Source organism: Phytophthora ramorum, assembly GCF_020800215.1.
Source record: "Phytophthora ramorum isolate Pr-102 chromosome Unknown Phyram_PR-102_s0010, whole genome shotgun sequence".
NCBI lineage: Eukaryota > Oomycota > Peronosporomycetes > Peronosporales > Peronosporaceae > Phytophthora > Phytophthora ramorum.
This window is the reverse complement of record NW_027150656.1, coordinates 174,757-193,384: the sequence shown is the minus strand read 5'-3', so window position 1 is coordinate 193,384 and position 18,628 is coordinate 174,757. Positions and strand designations below refer to the sequence as shown.

Here is an 18,628-nt window from a genome sequence, read left to right as displayed (position 1 = left end):
TAACCCATCATTCCTCCAGGGGCGTCCTATAGGTACGAAGCCTACAGAGTCCAAAAACGTATCGGATTTCCGACTTGTCGTACCCTCTGACATCCGTGAATAACATCGTTAAATGTGACCCTCTGCAAAGTGATCATCGGTAATTTGAGTGTGGATTCTCACTTTTTGTCGGGAAAAAGGGGGCAAAAAACATAAAGAAATTTGAGCTGTACATGCGCCACCCGGACATCTCGCAATGAACCTCGGGCAGATGAAGAACGACCCCTCCAACGGCTCGGCGCAGAGCATCCCGTCCCTTAAGCGCACGCTGAGCGGCGGCGCGGCCAGCAACGTGGGCGGCCACGGGCTGGGCAGCCACCTGGGCGTGGGCATGAACAACATGAACTCCATCCCGTCCGTGCTGCACGCGACGCCCAACACGAACCCGCCGCAGATGCTGCGTGCCGTGACATCCTCGGGTGTGTACAACCGCCCGTCGGCCAACCAGGCCTTCCCGGGCCGCAGCGGAGGCCTCTCGGCCGTGGGCGGCGGCTCCTCAGCCAGCACCAACGTCACCGCCACGACGGCCACGCGCAGCGTCTCCCAGTCCTCCACCATGCAGGACTGGAGGATGTACCTGACCATTGAGGAGCGCCAGGCTGTGCGCTCCAAGATCCGCGACGCTTACACCAGTCGCTGCTCCACCTACGAAGACCTGCTGCAAGTGGTGAGGCCCCGGCAGACAACTAGAGGGGTTGCAGTGCTGTGTTGATGTTCTAATGTGGTGTTTTTTTGTTGTTGCTATTGTTGCAGGCCTGCGCTATTGAAGAGGAGCTGCTACACATTTCGGCGCCGTCTCGTCTGGACTACTTCAAGAGCGGCTTCGAGTTCGAGAACCGCGTGAAACTCAAGAAGGACCAGTTGCAGGGCCAACTGGCGGCCTTGGACGCCAAGCGGCGGTCGCCCAGCGGGCAACAGCAGCAGGGAAGCTCAAGCAGTGGCAACAGTGGCAGCAAACAGGTAGGATCGGCCAAGAAGCAGAGGAATTAGGACGTCCTAGTGGCGCCTTGCACTATTCAGCGGCGCTTCTGCCCCTATCAAGAGGCTCAGCGGTGACGACCGGAGGCCCGGGCTACGTGTGGGAAGCGATAAGCTTTCGTGTATATCTTGAGCCCAGACGAGGAGCGACAGGGAACCAGACATTAGGAGAGCGCTCCTTGCTGAGCTCCTCATCAATCGAGTAATTTTCGGGATCAGCGGTAGAAGCTCCAGCAAACGAGTCAAGACACCGAAGTGATGTGCATCGTTTAGTGTATTTGGTTGCTCTTGCTGCGGTTGTGCAGGTCTACAGGTCTAGTATTTGCTCAAGAAGAAATGCTTCAACACCTCCAAGTGCAGTTGTAGCATGCTACTTTGCTGTAGCTCTGGGGCGAAGGCGTTGAAGTTAGCTGCTTCCAGCTCTTTCAGGTACAAAGAGGAGCTCACGAGCGGCAGGAACGCACGGCGTGACTCACGTGGTAGATCATTCCGGAGCGAGCGAGCTTGGTGGAGGTGCTCCATTGCACGACAGGCGACATCAAACACTACAGGCGCCACCTTCTCTCCGAGCTTGGGATCCTCCACCGCAGCGACCAGATCATCCACGGTGACGCCATGCTGTACAGGTACAACCAACACCACAAGCCAACGCTTAGCATAAGGATTCCGGGAACCAAATCCAAGCCGAGATCATCGATCCGTACCTTGTTCATGAGGTCCTCGGGCAAGTAAGACTGCTGTCGTGAGCTGTGAAACGCTGTTCCTCGAAGCAGCGTCGCCAACCCGATAGCCACACCGGCGTGTCCGGCTACGCGGTCTGCCGTGTCGTCGCGAACACCGAGACACTCCAGCGTGAGGTACAGCAGCGACGAGGCCGTCTGCTCCGCGTAGACCTCCAGCTCCCGCAGACTCAGCACGTCCTCCCGGTCCAGATCCTGGTCGCGCGCGTCCAGCAGCCGCTCGAACCACCTCCGTGTCAAGTCGTGTTCCTGAATGCCCTGGTCCAGTGCCCGCAGCAGCGCTGTCGACTGCTGCGGTCGCCCCGCACCCGCCGAGGCTGACACTTCATACAAATTGTAGATACGCTCCCGCCACCATTGCATGCGGATCTTGCCCGTGATTTGGTTGCTGTGCGCAGAGTCCTTGATGGTCGCGATCTCAGCGTTCAGCGCGCGCTGTACAACGCAATATCAGCCTTTGCTCCAGCAATCCACCCGCAACTAATCAAGACCAGGGACGTACGATGGCGAAGAAGGACGGGCGAGTCTTTACCGGTAGCAGCAGACCGCACAGATACCCGTCGTAGTCCAATTTCCTGATGGGCATTGCAATATTAGATATTTCACATATTTGCAGCCGTTGTAGCGCCTTTTAAAGCCATCATCTTACCGGACTGACTCACGAAGCTCCAGGCCTTCCTTGTTGTGTTGCCCACGCGCCGCACTGAACGCTCTGCGCTGCAGCAGCGTCGCCGGACGTCGTAAGGAGCTCGACATCATACTTCAGGAGACCGCAGCGTAACCGCCGCTCGTTTTTCGGCTACCACCACCGAAACGACCGGTTTCTACCGGTATATCGTAGCCATTTCTAAATGGAGGTACACCACACAATCGCATTGATGGCTACCTGTGTGTACACCACATAATACGCGGCCTGCCAGTCAATTATGGCCAATCGCGTCTGCTGGCCACCATTGGCCCGCTGCCTGTCATTCGGCGCGTATCGCTACCGAAGACACCGCCTCGCTCGCATTGCCCACCGGAAGGTGCTGACTTCCATCTACCAGAGCCATGAGCCAGCTGAAGAAGCGCGCGGCTGCCGAGTTTTCGGGTGACCTGAAGCGCCACACGGCGCACGGCCAGACCAATGGCGAGGAGGACCTGGTGTTCGAGGACCCGTTCGGAGACGACATGGAGGACGAGGAGATGGTCGAGAGCGACGAGGAGGTCGTGGACGGTGAGGCTGCCACCGACAAGGACGTAGATATGGACGGCGATGAGCAGGCTGATACGCAAGTGAAGAAGGTGTTCATGCCGGGCGTGGACAAGCTGGAGGACGACGAGGTGCTGGACTACGACAGCAGCGCCTACGACATGTACTACGCCATGACAGCCGAGTGGCCCTCGCTCAGCATCGACGTGGTGCGCGACAACCTCGGAGCTGTGCGTTCGCGTTTCCCGATGACTGTGTTCATGGTGGCGGGCACGCAAGCGACCAACCCGGACGACAACCAGATCACGGTTATGAAAATGTCGGAGCTGCACAAGACTAAGCACCACAATGATTCGGACTCAGAGGATGAAGAGTCGGAGGATGAGGATGAGACGGAGGGCGACCCGGTGCTCGAGTCGCGTTCCATCCCGCACCCGGGCGGTGTCAACCGCATTCGCTGCATGCCGCAGTCGTCTAACATCGTGGCCACCTGGTCCGACCGCAAGAAGGTGCATCTCTGGGACATTGCCAAGCAGCTCGAGTCGCTGGACGGCAAGGCCGGCGCCCCACTGCCGGCCAAGCAGGCCCCCGTGTACACGTTCTCGGGACACGCAGACGAAGGTTTTGCCATGGACTGGTCTCCGGTGCAAGCTGGCAGTCTTGTGACGGGCGATTGCAGCAAGTTTATCTACGTTTGGGCCAACTCGGAGGGCGCGTGGAGCGTGGACAAGGTGCCCTTCACGGGCCACAAGAGCTCAGTGGAGGACCTGCAGTGGAGCCCCACCGAGGCGTCCGTGTTCGCTTCGTGCTCGTCTGACCGCACTGTGCGCATTTGGGACACCCGGCGGAAGGCGGGCAGCATGCTGGACGTTGCTGCCCACGACGACGATGTGAACGTGATCTCGTGGAACCGCAACGTCGCCTACCTGCTGGCGTCCGGCTCGGACGATGGCTCGTTCAAGATTTGGGACCTGCGCAACTTTAAGGCGGACAACCCGGTGGCGCACTTCCGGTACCACACGGCGCCGGTCACGTCGATCGAGTGGCACCCGACCGACGAGTCTGTGCTTGCAGTGTCAGGCGCCGACAACCAGATCTCAGTCTGGGATATGTCCGTCGAAGAGGACGCCGAGGCCGCCGTGCCCGTCCAGGGAGAGAGCGGCGAGGCGAAGGTGGACCTGCCGCCGCAGCTGCTGTTCATCCACCAGGGCCAGACCGACATCAAGGAGCTGCACTTCCATCCGCAGTGCCCAGGTGTGCTCATGAGCACGGCTGGCGACGGCTTCAACGTCTTCAAGCCCGCTAATATTTCGTAATAAGACCTGCTATCGTTTGTGTCAAGCCCAATACAGTAGACTTTTCAAACGTCGAGTTGTAATTGTGTATTGTACACCACCCGTAGCTTTATTTCTTCGAAGGGCGGACCACAACGTTCCCAGGCGACTAACGAATCGGCCGCAACGCTAATCGTTCCGTACACGATACTCAGGCCACTCGTCTGCAGCATGACACCGCTCACAGTTTCCAGAGCGTCGTGCCTTCTCTTCCTGCTCTCTCTGGTCGCCGTCCAAGCAGAGCCTCTGGCCATGTACGGCTACGGGGGCTACGGTGGGGACCACATGCGCCACCAGGGTATGGAGTACTACGCCCCGGCAGACCGCGGCTGTGCCATGTGCCGCAACGGAGAGAACTGCTCCGTGGCTGTGCACAACCAATCGGCCGGCGTGTTCTGTGGCGACGTCTTGTCCACCTTTCAGCCGTGTTGCTGCGCCTTCCGCAACGAGTGCATGACCACCATCTTCTCGGACGAGTGCGAGTGCTTCGACGGCGCACGCGAGGAGCAGATCATGACCACGAGGTTCTACCTGTTCGTGGGTCTGTCCGTGATAGCGTGGGCTCTACTGGCCTACGACAAGATGTGCGCAGGGCCGTACAAGGTGATGAACAGCAATAGCAATCACCAGCTACTGGCCAGTTCGCCGTCTGCGGCCCGGGCGAGAGGAGAAGACAGTGTTGTGGACACGGTGGACAGTGACTCGGAGGATGAGGAAACAGCAAGGGGCCAGGATGCTGCTACTGGTTCAGCTACTGCTGCAGTCGCGACTGTGAGTGTTGAAGTTGCAGAGGATGAAGCTGACGTTGACGATGATACAGCCCCGTTGCGTCCAGAGTCATCTTCACCGAGTGTTGACGTTGAAGCTGTGATCGACGAGCCGCAGACCCACAGCGGAAGGCAAGAGCAAGATGGTTCTTCGATTCAAACCGTCTAGTTGGTATCTGTCTCGGATGTTGCTGGGGATTTTACTGGTGGGAAGGTGAGGGGGTTATTGTGAAATGTAGTTTGATATTATGGTACACACGATACTCTGAGGACGACGAGGACGGAGAACTTCACTCTAACGAGATTTCTTGAAGCTCTGCCAGAGATTCCGGCAGACTAGTACTAACTTCTTGCACAGCATCAACAGGAACAGTGACAACTACGACTTCCTCTGGCAACGGTTCCTTCTGTTCGTCGGCCACAGGAATATCTGCGACCTCGGCTTCTGGGACATTGGCGAAAGTGAACGCAGGCGACGAGGTTGGTGCTGGAGACTGCAACACCAGCAGCGGTAGATTGTCGTCAGCGTCTGTATCCACTTCAGAGTCTCGCCGCCGCTTGCCGAACCGTTGGCGGAACCGAAGCATCTTCATGTCGACGGCCTCGCCGTACGCCACCATTCGGTTCCGTCGGAAGTCGCTGAAACACTCCACCCAGTGGTCCACGTACGCGGCGAACACAAAGAGCGCAAGATACGCCGACAAATGGATCAGAATCTCTGTGGTCACGGACATTTGGCTGTCCTTCAGATGGGCCTCGGAAGCTGCGAAGCTGTCTTGCACCTGCTGGACTTCTGGTTCGTTCGCTGCTTCGGTGACTGAAAGCCTCTCGTGGCGTTGGGCTTCTAGTTGCGCGGACCACGCCCCGCCGCACTCGCATGTAAGCGACTTGCTGGTTACACGGCACTCGGTGTAGTACGGACAGCAGCACGGCTGCGTGTTAGCTTCAGCATGCAGATCTCCGCAAAATACTCCGGACGCTGAATCGTTCGTGGCCACGGAGCAGTTCCCGCTGTCCCGACACAGCGAGCAGCCCGCAGCGACGCTACCAACGCTGGAAGAAACCACGCGTACGGGGCTGAGTGGCACTGCGTTCTGTCCCTGTGCGGACACCTTCGCGGCGACGTGAGGTACACTACAGACTGCGCCGAGCAACAGCAACGCGACGGAGCGCCTCAGCAATGACTCCATGGCGAGGTGCAATTGTAGAATGCAACGTGGACACGGACACGCCGCAATTCGTCAGGAGCTCCTAGGATGGGGTCAAATATCAACGCTCGGCAAAGGCGCCGTGTGTACCGGCGTGCGTTTCCACGAGTGCCATCGTGCACGATTGCCAGGTGGGCAACCGCACTGCACGTCTACACATGGTGCCACTGTCCGCGATTTCACCCAATGCGCGTCGGGCAAATGTAGTCGGTGCAAATACTGAACATGGGTCAAGGTGACACTGTCAACCACCGAGACACTAATTTTGCTCCTGGCGATGATTGCCAAGGCTGACCTGCATATGGAGCTACAGTACATGTACAATTTTGATGGCCATACTAGTGCATACATTGTAAACTCACGCGAAGGAGTTATGGCGCTTTAATCCTTCAGTGATACACACTTTGCGATCACCGCAAAACTGTTAGCAACGCAGGCAACAAGGCCGCTGAAGTGAAACCCGATCGCGACGCAGCAGACGAAGATGTCAACTCTGCCATCATGGCTATCATGACAGTTCCAATGCCAGCACTCAATGTCAGACGACGGGCTCCTATCCGCCAGCAATGCCATCTTGTATACATGTATACACAATTATACATCGAATCAGTCGTGTATACACTCCATTCCCCATTCACCTTGACGATGGCGTCGACAGCTCGGCAGGTGACGCTGTTACTGCTCCTGACGGCGCAGGTGGGTGTACAACCCGTGCTCATGGGCTGGTACGCAAGCGAGGCGCGCGACGTGCGTCTGCGCGTGGGGGTTGTGGAGTTCCTTAAGCTGCTGCTGGCGCTGGTGCCGTTGAGCCTCACGCGTGGCGAGGGCGGGCTGCTGAACCAGCTCAAGACGTGGAAGCTGCGCGCCGCCATGGCCACGACGGTGCTCCCGGCGCTCATCTACGTGCTGCAGAACCTGCTGAACCATGCAGCGGTCGTGGCGCTGGACGGCGTCACGTTCAACGTGCTGAACCAGACCAAGATCATCTGGACGGCTCTGCTCGTGTACCTGCTGCTGGGCACGCGCCAGTCTCCGCTGCAGGTCGTGTCTCTGGGCCTTCTTTGTGTGGCTGCGGTGCTCATGACGTCGTCGTCGGACGCAGAGCCAACAAGTGCAGAGTCGACAGACGCCGTAGCCTTCACAGGCATGTACCAAGCACTACTGGGCGCGGTGCTCTCAGCGCTGGCTGGGAGTATCATCCAGAGAGCCTTGCAACGCGAAAACCGTAATCAGTATATGGTGACGGTGGAGCTCAGTGTGCTGGGCGAGATGACGCTCCTGGCTCTGGCAATTGTGCAGGGCGGACTGAAGGCTGCGACGGCGGACGCAGACTCGCAGGACAGCATGTGGGAGGGCTGGAGTTTGCTCACACTGGCGGCTCTGTTGTGTCAAGCACTGGGAGGAGTTCTGGTGGGTTTTGTGATCCGAGACTGCGGCAATGTGGAGAAGAGCTTCGCTGTCGTGGGAGGAATGGGCCTTACGGCTCTGTTGGAGACTCACTTCAACGGAAAACCCTTCGGTCACAACGCGCTGCTGGCTATGGCGCTCGTGGCTATTAGTACGGCGTTGTACACTCTCAACCCACCTGCAGTTGTGTCATCTGACGAGAAACCACTCGCATCGCTTATGCCAGCTGAAGTTGGCGTTGCTCCTGTGCCAGTGGTTGGGCCTTCATCGAACGTGCGGCATTCGAAGAAGAAGATGAGCGCTGACACGAGGGAGCTGGAGCCGTTCCTGGTGCCTCCAACGGTTGTCACAGTCAGTAGCAATAGTGTACACACAAGCAGCACTTCTCGACAGGACATGCGGCGGTCTGTAAGGCAGTTGCAGTCTGCAGAGATGCCAAGTACTCAACGGGTAGTGGAGGCGATCGTGTGAGCGACTACCACTTCGATGTACCAACAAAATTTACTCTAATTCTCAAATCGATGAGATCCCGTCGAGTTCTGCTCTGCGTTTGCGGTAATGTCTTAGCTGAGCTGAACGGCACGCTGCAGTGACTGCGCTAAAGCGGCACTAGAAAATTTGTCAAGCTCATCGGTCTTCCATAATGCCCCAACGTGGCCGTCTGGGCGCACGAGAGCAGCAGCCTTGGTCTCCGTAAAGCTAGTCCATGCCTTGTTGTTGGCCTTATCGCTGTCGTCTTTGACAACATTCCATGAGAGCACGGAGCTGAAGGTCGCCGATTTCTGGGCCTCAGCGATAGCAGCATCAACCATCGCAGAACCACCATCAGAACCCGATCGCAGCACAACCAGGGATACATGTCTCGACACTGTCGGTGAAGCAGACGTTGAACATGAACTGATCACACGCGCAGCATCGCGTCCGGTGACGACCAGAACGAACTGCACGCTGCCGGCATTCTCCATAGGCTTTTCACTTTGAACAGCAAGACGCATCATATCGTGAGTGGACACCTTCGCAGCACATGGACTCTCGCTAGTGCACCAAAAGTGCGGAAAGCGCTCGCCAACGCGGTAAGTCGGAGAAAAGATGATGCTGTCTCCATCTCCAACCTCGGTGCGGAATTCCACGGACTGGTCCAACGCTGGGTCTTGCATGAGCTTCTTGGCGCGAGACGCCCACGAAGGTGCGTCGTACGAAAAACCGATATCAAAGTGGTAGAACATCATGCCGAGCGTTTTACGGCGTGTCACGATATCTTGTACGTTGGCACGCATACGATTGCCCAAGGCGCTGCCTGCACCACCTGCATCCTCAGCCTCATCAAGCAGTCCAAGAGGCAATTTACCGACACGCATGATCCGCTGCGCAATTTCACGCTGCGCGCGCAGCGGGAGCAACTGCATCGGTGCCGAGTTGATCATTTTCGCGAGTGTCTGGGCGTTGTCGTGGGACACATTGAGCGCACGCGGAATTTTCATGGTTCGAGCAACATTGCTCAGACTGAACTGCGTGTTTGTCTTCGCAATAAGCTGGCGCTCACGGCCGTACGAACGCAACAATGCTTGAGTGTCGACGTCGTTGTCAGTAGCTTGGCTTTCAGCATCCATCTGAATCGCAAGTGCGAGCTTCCAGGCCAGGTTGTGCGTGTCCTGCAGTCCCGTATTCATGCCAAATCCTCCTGCCGGGGGAAACTGGTGCGCGGCATCGCCCACAAGGAACACTCGTTCCTTGCCGGAGTCATAGTGTTTGGCCACACGCGCCCCCATTTTCCATTGGCCAGCTGACAAGATATTGATGTCGTCGTCGTTGACTTTAACGTCGTTAGGCAGGATGTGGCGGACAATTTCCGTGCACTGGGCAACCGAGAAATCCCAGGGGATCGACTCTTGAGGAGGAAAGAAGGGAATCTGGAAGACCCATTCGCCCTTATTCAGGTCGTGAGCGATCAGAATGCCAACAACCTCCTTATTGAACTACGGACACGCAAATAGCAGCGTTGGGTTAGCTACAGTCATATGTGTCATGTCGGGGGAAGAAATTGCGCTTACCACGAAGTACAACATAGCAGGGTTCTCGCGCGCCGCCTCCGACAACGCCTTGCTGGTGAAGTGCACGTTCGCGATACTCTGCAGGTTACTCGTTCCAGCCATGTCAATACCGCAGAGACTGCGCACCAGACTGTGCGCACCATCGGCTCCAATAACGTAGTCATAGGACGCTTGCTCGACCGTGTTAGTATCCCTGATAAACACTCAAACGCAAACGGCGCAACCTGCCATCAGTCCATGCCCCGAGGCAAACTCCCACACTCAACCCCACTACAACTCACAAATGGCGCAGTGTGACTTCTGGCTGTTGCATTGCAGAACCTTCCGACTGCAACTTCAGGCCCTCCAGCTCAACTCCTCGCTCGACACGCAGGTCGTTTTCAGTCAGGAACTCGTCTAACAGCGACTCGAAACGATTCTGAGGGAAGTGCAGAAACTGCGTCGGCGACAACGCCGCCAATGACTTCCTAAGACTGTCACCATTAGCTGCCGCCTGCTCAATCGTATCACGCGGGATGCCTGCACAAACAGCGAACGTCAGTCTCACGTCGATGGCAGTTGCCAGTTGCAATCATTTCACCTACAAGGACCAAACTGGTCGATACGCGCGATCTCCCGAGCTTTGCCCACTCCCGTGCAGTAAACGTAGTCACGCCACTGCAACAAATGCATCCAAAACTGAGCCGTCACTCATTGACACATGCTCCACTTGCAGGTACTACTCACGAGCACGCTGGGCGCCGCCTGAGCGAGCAGCCGGTCGTGGAACTCCGGCATCGTAGCGTATAGCACCTCCATCGTGCGAAGGTTGATGAAATGCGCCTGCGGGTGCGACGTGGGGCTGCGCTGACGCTCCACCACGCGAGTAGGGACGTTATAGAGCTTCTCAAGCATGAAAGCGGTGGCCAGCCCCACGGGACCGCCGCCCACCACCAGAACGCGCGGCTTCTGTGCCTGCAACAATTGCGACGCCAGCGTCATGAATCAAGAAGCGCTGCAAGCCACGAGTAGCAGGGAATGCAGACAGCGCAATGCTACGGCGCGTTGATACGCGCCGTTCACATGGCACACTTGCCCTCTCGAATAGAGGTCCTTCGTGTGGACCACGTTGGATGAGACTCGTTAAAGTACGAAGATAGTTTTTTGCGGAGTGATTGTCACTTCAACGTCATGGACCTGTTCCCCGCTCTACCGCTGCCTTCTACGGGAGATGAAGCGAACAAGCGGTTGTTGCAGGTGATGAGAGCATTTGAGGACCACTTCGGACGGCTGCCGACGGGCGTTACGCGCGCTCCTGGACGCGTGAACCTCATCGGAGAGCACGTGGACTACGAAGGCTACGCGGTGCTTCCCATGGCCATTGAGCAGAGTGTCTACGTGGCTTTCGACGTCGTCCAAACGGAAGAAAGCAGTGCCAATAGTGCAGGGGTGAGGACGTTAAGTGTGGCAAACGCTAAGTCATCATACAAAAGCATTTCGTTTTCTATGGAGGAGAAAGAGCAGGAAAACATGCAGACACTGGAGAAAGAGGGAGCGGCCTGGGCCAAGTACGTGCTGTGTGGGGTGCTGGGGGTTCAAGATGAGCGCCCGGGGCTGTTTGGCGGGGAGCGGAGGGAGCTGCAGATGCTGGTGGACGGAGACATCCCTGTTGGTTGTGGTCTCTCAAGCTCTAGTGCGTTGGTTGTAGCATCCGCGTTGGCGACGAGCAGCGCGTTGCAGACAACAGGGATAACACCTTTCAGCAGAATGGAGATGGCAGAGCTCTGCCGACGAGCGGAACATCGTGTGGGCACTATGGGGGGCGGGATGGACCAAGCGGTGGCGTGCCTGGCGCAACGTGGTGTCGCCTTGCACCTCGATTTCTCGAGCGTTCCTGCAGCCAGCGATCTCGTGAGTGTACCAGATGATGCAGCTGGGGTGACCTTCGTTGTTGCGAACAGTCTAGTGGTGGCAGAAAAAGCAGTTGATGCAGCCACTCGCTTTAACAAGCGGGTCGTGGAATGCGCGCTTGCTGCAAAAATGATAGCAAAACGGGCTGGTATCGAGAAGTGGAAAAGCGTACGTCTTTGTGTATCCTGCGTAGATATTCGGGCGCTAATGATGTGGACGTTTGGTGAACAGATTAATCGCCTCGTTGATGTCCAGCTAGCATTGAACAATGCTCGCGGTGAAAGCATTAGCTATACTGAGTTGCAGGAGTTGGCTTCGACTGCTTGCTCTCTGAGAGAGTACAATGTTCATGAGCTCGAAGACGAATTCGGTGTACCAGTCATTGAACTTTTCAGCAGTTCTTCACTTGAGGCAGCTAGCAAGGTTTGGATGTGGATGTGCGTACTTCTTCTCTGATGGTATCACTCACTCTGTAACGTGACACAGGAAGTTCTCATCACAGCGACACCACTTAAACTGCAGCAGCGAGCTCTCCACGTCTGGAGTGAAGCCAAACGTGTGGAGGAGTTCCGAGAAATCTGTGTCTCACTCGCGAATAATGTGCAGCAGTCGTCAGATCAGTCGCCTTTCACGCAGAAGCAAGTTGTACAACTCGGAGAGGTCATGAATGCAAGTCACAACAGTTGCAAGACGTTGTACGAGTGCAGTTGCCCGGAGCTAGACGCTCTGGTTGATGCTGCTATATCTGCTGGTGCTTTGGGAGCACGTCTTACTGGTGCTGGATGGGGTGGTTGCATTGTGACGCTCGTCAAAAAGGATGAGGTATCCAACTTCATGAAAAGAATCCGCTCCAGTTACTACCATGATCGAGGAAGAGCAGCAACAAACACTTTGGACGCAATGTTTGAGTCCGCTCCGGCACCTGGAGCGGAGATTTTCTCGCCACAGCTATTGTAGTTTGTACTGTCAGTAATTGTTTGATTATTCTCACGGAGTTAGCAACGAGCGGAGTTTCTCTAAATACACATCCTTTGCCTGTACTTCGACCTCAATAAGCGCAAGCTATCACACAGAAATGTAAAAAAGTCGGTTAGTCAACGAAATAACAACTGTAATAATGTTGTACGGCCGCACCTCAGCCTTACGCTGGGCTTTCTCTGCTGGTGTCATTGAAAACTGAAGAAATGCGAAATCACGTTTCAGATTGGACAAGGTTTCCCGTCGCTGCGCTATCTCCTGCTCGTACTGCTCAATCTCTTTCCGCATCTGGAGCAGGTTAATACCCATTATTGTATCAGTTATTAGGGAAAACGTACGTGAGCAATAAACGCGTACCTCAACGTTGGCAGCAAAGCGATCGAGATCTAATATGACCCTGAAATACGTATCACTCCTCTGCAGTAGGGTAGCAACAATACAGTAAGGTCAAAACGAGAAGCAGACCGCAAGCAGCACAGAGCGACTCACATGTATCTTCTCAAAGGCCTTTTTGACAGCAGGTCGTGTCTGAACCCAGCATGAAGAAACAAGCGCGGCATTCTTGCACGGAATCACGCCAATCTCGACAACATCCTGCATTGCACAGTAACTGTGAGTACTGCCTACGAAAGATATCTTGTGTTTGGCCGAAGCGCACCTTTGGCCGAAGAAACAGTACTTGCTGATCAATCAGATTCAAGAATTTCTGCTCGCCTTCCTCGCGATGGTTAAATGGCAGCAGCGCCTCTACAGGGTCGACGCAGTTAAGTGGTGTCTTGTCTTTCTGGTTCAGTAGCTGTTGTGGCGATCCAATCAGAGCATTACCGCCTGTTACTGGGCTCACATCAGCCAGCGTTTCAAGGCATTTCCACGTTTCCAACGCGTTGAAAACTTGTGCAACATCGGTAGGATTCGATGCCCTACTGGAGACTTCCATCGATAAGTCTGGATGATTGCTTGCAGCGGATTTAGCAAGGGGCTGCAGACTTCCGTCTAAGTGCAATACTTCAAGCAGTCCAACCTCGGTATCTTGCACAAAGGTATTGCACACTTCTTGAATAACGGCGAATCGCTCTCCGTGAGACGCCACGTCATTCAGATTACTGTCCATTAGTCGGCGACAAATCTCGTCGATATCGCTCCACCAATTCCCCACAGTTTCCAAAATTACTCCAACTTCTGCTGCACGCTTGCTGTTTTGCGCGGGGTCTGCATCATCTTGGCTGTCCGAAAGCTTGCTGCGCGTTTGCTCTGGCTCAGATAACAGCTTCAGGCCGTGCAGCTCCTGGAAATCAACAACCGATCAAACAAGGAAAAATAATCATTGTCAACTTCAGCTTAGTCGAACAACCAGGGTCAACACATACCGATATCTCACGTAGTTTTTCCTCAGCCGAGGTCAAATCTACTAGTCCATTTGCAGGGCGCAGCATAATAGCAACAAAGTCCTGGGCGACGTCGGAATTCGTAGCATCGAGCCCACTCTGATGGCGTGCTTCTAGCCACTGCACTTTGGATGGTGTCACTGTTGAGGTGGTTAGCAGAACCACGTGAGCCAACCCCTCACTCGAGAGTTGATGCGTCCAATGGAGCCATCTCTCAGCGTCTTGATCGCCGAGTGTGTCAAAATCCCGATGCAAGAAGACGGGAAGCGTAGTTACTTGAGCTTGATGACTATCCAAACTTGTCGGTGCATCTGTTTGGCTCTCTTCATCAGTTCTCTCACTGTACTGCTCGTTGTACTGAAGGTCACGAAGCGCATCTAGCAATGCGTCCATCATCGATTCCTCTGCTGAAACTTTCAATCCGACGCGCGGGTCAAAATTCTCGGGTACTTCTCCATGCAGCGCCTTCTTCAGTTCCGAATACCACATTGCAATCGTATGTACTGCAATCTCCAGCGTCAAAGTTGGTGCAGTCAGTCGCTCCAAAGTTTCGTGTGTTGGTTCTTCGTAGGACCCAAGAACCTTTGCGCCGCCAAGAAGGCTGCTCACACAGACACCAACACCAATTCGTGAGTGACACAGTCCACCAATTCTGAACAGTGACTAGCCAAACCACGTACGTGTTCGTAACAAACGCCGGATTGTCACCGGCAGAAATTGACAGCAAATACGGGAATTTGGGCGGCGCACTGCCCAGCCAGGCGGATGCACCGGTCATTTTGGGCGGTTTAGCCGTCGATTCCGAGATGTTTGCCTCATTTTCGGAAGATCTACGCCACCTCAGGAGATGCTGCTTTGCGTACACGACCTTGTTGCTGTCGTCGTATTGTTGCGCTGCTTCACCGATTGCTAAAGCTGCTAGGGGCGTCAGCACCGCCACAGTCACGCCGATAGATCGAGCCTTGCGCAGCATTTTGCCGTGTCAATTTTGTATTAGATGTAGCAGGTGATGAAGGGCCTGTTGAGGGAGCGATATAAAAGGGTATATGTGATAGAAGGTTTTGGGATGGGTGGACCGCACTGCACCGCTTTGGATTGCATGCTGCTGACAGTTCAGTTCTCATTTTGCATTCGTTCGCAGCAATTGCTCTCTCAGCTGTTGTCAGTGCTTTAGAAGTAGTGTGCATTTATCATCGGAGTGGCGTGTGATGTCTTTCATGCTGGGGAGGTTTCGGCCTGCCCAGAGTGAATTCCTCGTTTCTGACGAATCCGCTGAACAAGCGGCCTCAATGAGACCAACCTAAGACTAAACGACTGATGCTCTCCATCAAATTCATTCTGTCGTGCAGTCAAATGCAATGCAGTCTCTCTAAGAAGTGCCTCCAGAAAGAAAGTTGTGGATGCTGGATAGAACAATCAGCTCGACCACGTCATGCTTAATTAAGCGAGCACCACGATAAGACCAAGTGGTTTGGAAGCTGAATACTTTAGCTTTGCTACGTACAGTACCTACTTGTACGAGGTCTTCTCCAACACCTCCGTAATGTCGAGTTGCTCTGCGCGATTTACTCGCTACCACTCTCGCTTGTGGCTAATAAATACCAGCGGATTCGCCCGCTTATCACTCGCAGCTTGCAGTTCTCCTAGTACTGGAAGTGGCGTATCTTGCCATTGGCGCCTAACGCGAACTCATCGCCATCTCCGCTTGGTCGGGGATCTTCACTTGGTCGAACTTCTTCACGCCTGCCATTTGTCTTGTTTGCCTGACGGAACGGCGGCAGCATCGAGGAACTGCTCTCTGAGGGGCTTCGGTCGTAGGTCGTGGACATGTCCGACGGACTGCCCTCATCCATCTCGAAGTCGTACTCGTCCAGCGACGAAAGTCGTCCTCCAACCAGGCCCCCACCACGGCGGCTGCCACTAGGCAAGCCTACGATCGGTAAATTCGACGAATCAACGTTTGCTGGGATCAACTCCACTGCGGCACTGCCTCGAGCGCTCAGCATGCTGATGGTGTCCGTGGTACCTGCATACGGGGATGCGAACTTGTAGAATTGCTCGTTGTCCTGGTGATCATGGTATTCCTCGCTCATCCCGCTGCTGGTGCTGCTACGAGCGGAGAACCGACCTCGGAAGAAGTTCGTAATGCGCTGACCCAGGATAGAGCTCGGCCGATGCTCCAGATCCGAAGTACCGTCACCATTTCGCAGCGAAGAGAAGATGCTGTTCGTGTACTCGGAACCTGACACTGACGCCATCGTGGTAAAATCGTTCGAGTTCTTCGACATGTTGTCCAGAATTGTTTCGAGTATTTCCGCAGCCAGAGGCGCTGACGGGCGGACTGAAGGGTTCTGCGCCCAGCACTCCTCGATAAGCTGAGCGAAGCGCAGAGGGCAACGTTGTCCAGGGTTAATCGGTGGTCGTTGCTCCACAAGCACCTTCTCGCGGACCTCGAAGTCAAACTTGGTGTCGCTAAAGGGGACCGCGCCATCCGAAGCAATTTCCCACAAAACCATACCAAACGAGTACATGTCCGTTCCACGACTGTATCGGCAGTTGTGCGGGTCCTGCAAAATCTCGGGGGCGTTCCATCGCCAGGTGCCAGCAAACGAAGTGAGTTCATCCGACACGCTAGGGTTTTGCTGCTCAGCCAAGCTGACAGTACGCTCGCTGTATCGCACACGGTTGACGAAATTCGATACCTTGGAAATACCGAAGTCTGCAAGTTTTGCTTGCCATGTTTCAGTGACTAAAATGTTGGAAGCCTTGAGATCGCGATGGATGTAAGTCGGGTTGCGCGCATGCAAGTAAGTTAGACCCTTCGAAATATGAAGCGCCAACGCCACTTTGCGCCGCCAACTCAGTGGGAAATGGCGCTTGAGCACGTCCTTGAGACTACCCCGTGAGCAGTACTCGGTCAAAATGCCCAGCTTACCCTCGAAGTATCCGGCACGCATGAACAGCGTGATGTTCGGATGCCGCAGTCGTGAGCAAAGTCTTGCCTCCTCGATGAAAGCTTCTTCTGAGTTCTGAATAATAGTGCGGTACAACTCCGCATCCGCGACATCGCCTGCGCCTCCGTTGGGAAGCTTGATGACCTTCATTGCCACTTCAATCCCCAGCCACTGAGCTTTGTATACACTGCCCGCTGCTCCTTCAGCGAGGAAGGCCAAATTTGTAAGTCCATTCAGCTCCTCTAGAGTCACCATCTCGTTGCCAACATACGTGCTCTTCATCGACTCTTTTCCAGTGTTGCTACTGGCTCCACTGCTTCCGAAAACGGTTCGGTACGACGAGGCTAAAACGTTGGCAACGCCGTTGTTGCTGCTGCCGGTCAGGAGACCCGTCCCCATTCGATCTCGCTGCCGTTCACCATGGCGTGAGCTGTTACTGCTTGACTGCAACATCGTCTGGTTGTTACGCAGATCGTTTTCGTCCTGGGGAAATCTCGCTTCTCCTAAATGCCTCCAGCCGAACACGATAGCGTTGAACAGCGGTACGCTGAACAGCAAACAATCTGCCACTTCGTATGTGGAGTAGCTCACCACATCATGACCTAGAACGTAGCACAGCATCATTGGAAACTGCAGCACCTGAACCACGAGGAAGTAGTGCATAAGCTTCTCATGAGCCAGTCGCAGCGCCAATTGAGCCTGAATCTCCCACGTTTTCGTAGACGCCAGCGCTGCATGGTCCGCGCTGTTTCCAAGTGACGGCTCTGTCATGGCTGTAGCATTGGGGGCCAGATCGCCCGCTCTGCTCAACCGACGTCGCTGGATCAACAGCACCGCGTTGGCGGCAACCACGCAGCCTGCCGACAGCGCGTACACTGCCACAAACAAGTAGCGCAGGCAGTTGGTGAGTACTATCGTGGACTTACTATCTGTGATGACCGCCTGAGTTCTCGCCGTTGATAGCAGTCCGCTTGCGAGTCCCACCGTCCAGATAATCAACCAACTTGCTCGCACTGGGAAGCGTCTCATGGGAGGACTGGTCCCTTGGTGTCCCCTTGCCCAGCGATGTGTGCGCAGGACGAAAATTGCAAGCACGACACCCCACAGCAGCGAGACCATGAAGCTCACGTGGAAGACGGAGGCGACGCTGGCGCCAATGACTGTGCGCACTTTGACGCCTGGCCCCATGACCATGTCCATGGACTGGCTCACGGCGCCCGTGACGGAGAACAACCAGTCGGTCATGACCACCGAATAGAAGAGCGCAGGTCCCGTCGCGTGGGGCGGCGGCAGCGGCGGCTTCCTGCTGCGACTGCGTCCCCGTCTCCTCCTGGAGCTATAGCCTGGGTCCGGTATCCTCCGGAAGAGAACCACCGCCACGACGGACGAGATCACGGCCGCGGTGGAGATGATGACGAGCCGCGCCGTCTCCAGCGCGTCCTCGGTCGCCGTCATTTACAGTCTGCGCGGGCACTGGTGTCTTCTCGTTAGCGCAGACTTGATATACAGGGACTCCGTGTTGCGCTGCGAATGAACCTGCCGCCGCCCAGTGCAGGAAGAAGCATCGCCAGCTGGTCCCATTGCTCCGCCTCTACTCTTTGACCGGGTCTCTTCCGCTAGGAGCATGCTGCAGTGTGGGATTACCTAACATACAGCATGTGCTGACTTCTTGACCCGCGTGACCCATCTCCCTTTTGGACCAATT

General features: G+C 55.5%; 10 protein-coding genes across 10 annotated transcripts; 5 read left to right on the top strand and 5 right to left on the bottom strand.

Annotated features, from left to right (window-relative positions):
* Positions 1–235: 235 nt before the first annotated feature.
* On the top strand, positions 236–1,029 carry KRP23_10443 (uncharacterized protein; the record flags this gene model as incomplete). The annotated part of the gene is made up of 2 exons (XM_067880895.1): positions 236–706; positions 793–1,029. The coding sequence occupies 2 exons, from the start codon at positions 236–238 to the stop codon at positions 1,027–1,029; spliced, it is 708 nt and encodes a 235-aa protein (XP_067741191.1).
* Positions 1,030–1,332: 303 nt separating this feature from the next.
* On the bottom strand, positions 1,333–2,513 carry KRP23_10442 (NADH dehydrogenase (ubiquinone) complex I, assembly factor 6; the record flags this gene model as incomplete). Its single annotated transcript, XM_067880894.1, has 4 exons — positions 1,333–1,635; positions 1,722–2,192; positions 2,260–2,332; positions 2,407–2,513. 4 exons carry the CDS (start codon positions 2,511–2,513, stop codon positions 1,333–1,335), a joined length of 954 nt encoding a protein of 317 aa, XP_067741190.1.
* A 294-nt stretch (positions 2,514–2,807) lies between these two features.
* Positions 2,808–4,265, top strand: KRP23_10441 (Glutamate-rich WD repeat-containing protein 1; the record flags this gene model as incomplete). Its single annotated transcript, XM_067880893.1, has 1 exon — positions 2,808–4,265. The coding sequence occupies one exon, from the start codon at positions 2,808–2,810 to the stop codon at positions 4,263–4,265; it is 1,458 nt and encodes a 485-aa protein (XP_067741189.1).
* A 189-nt stretch (positions 4,266–4,454) lies between these two features.
* On the top strand, positions 4,455–5,219 carry KRP23_10440 (uncharacterized protein; the record flags this gene model as incomplete). The annotated part of the gene is made up of 1 exon (XM_067880892.1): positions 4,455–5,219. One exon carries the CDS (start codon positions 4,455–4,457, stop codon positions 5,217–5,219), a length of 765 nt encoding a protein of 254 aa, XP_067741188.1.
* Positions 5,220–5,340: 121 nt separating this feature from the next.
* Positions 5,341–6,240, bottom strand: KRP23_10439 (uncharacterized protein; the record flags this gene model as incomplete). The annotated part of the gene is made up of 1 exon (XM_067880891.1): positions 5,341–6,240. One exon carries the CDS (start codon positions 6,238–6,240, stop codon positions 5,341–5,343), a length of 900 nt encoding a protein of 299 aa, XP_067741187.1.
* Positions 6,241–6,903: 663 nt separating this feature from the next.
* Positions 6,904–8,136, top strand: KRP23_10438 (UDP-N-acetylglucosamine transporter ROCK1; the record flags this gene model as incomplete). Its single annotated transcript, XM_067880890.1, has 1 exon — positions 6,904–8,136. One exon carries the CDS (start codon positions 6,904–6,906, stop codon positions 8,134–8,136), a length of 1,233 nt encoding a protein of 410 aa, XP_067741186.1.
* Positions 8,137–8,228: 92 nt separating this feature from the next.
* On the bottom strand, positions 8,229–10,697 carry KRP23_10437 (putative polyketide hydroxylase; the record flags this gene model as incomplete). The annotated part of the gene is made up of 5 exons (XM_067880889.1): positions 8,229–9,641; positions 9,717–9,909; positions 9,998–10,235; positions 10,301–10,373; positions 10,443–10,697. The coding sequence occupies 5 exons, from the start codon at positions 10,695–10,697 to the stop codon at positions 8,229–8,231; spliced, it is 2,172 nt and encodes a 723-aa protein (XP_067741185.1).
* Positions 10,698–10,886: 189 nt separating this feature from the next.
* Positions 10,887–12,563, top strand: KRP23_10436 (N-acetylgalactosamine kinase; the record flags this gene model as incomplete). The annotated part of the gene is made up of 3 exons (XM_067880886.1): positions 10,887–11,774; positions 11,838–12,029; positions 12,093–12,563. The coding sequence occupies 3 exons, from the start codon at positions 10,887–10,889 to the stop codon at positions 12,561–12,563; spliced, it is 1,551 nt and encodes a 516-aa protein (XP_067741184.1).
* Positions 12,564–12,593: 30 nt separating this feature from the next.
* Positions 12,594–14,942, bottom strand: KRP23_10435 (uncharacterized protein; the record flags this gene model as incomplete). The annotated part of the gene is made up of 7 exons (XM_067880885.1): positions 12,594–12,668; positions 12,741–12,872; positions 12,942–13,001; positions 13,074–13,178; positions 13,243–13,869; positions 13,952–14,570; positions 14,650–14,942. 7 exons carry the CDS (start codon positions 14,940–14,942, stop codon positions 12,594–12,596), a joined length of 1,911 nt encoding a protein of 636 aa, XP_067741183.1.
* Positions 14,943–15,612: 670 nt separating this feature from the next.
* Positions 15,613–18,378, bottom strand: KRP23_10434 (putative serine/threonine-protein kinase drkD; the record flags this gene model as incomplete). The annotated part of the gene is made up of 1 exon (XM_067880884.1): positions 15,613–18,378. One exon carries the CDS (start codon positions 18,376–18,378, stop codon positions 15,613–15,615), a length of 2,766 nt encoding a protein of 921 aa, XP_067741182.1.
* Between the last annotated feature and the right edge of the window lie 250 nt (positions 18,379–18,628).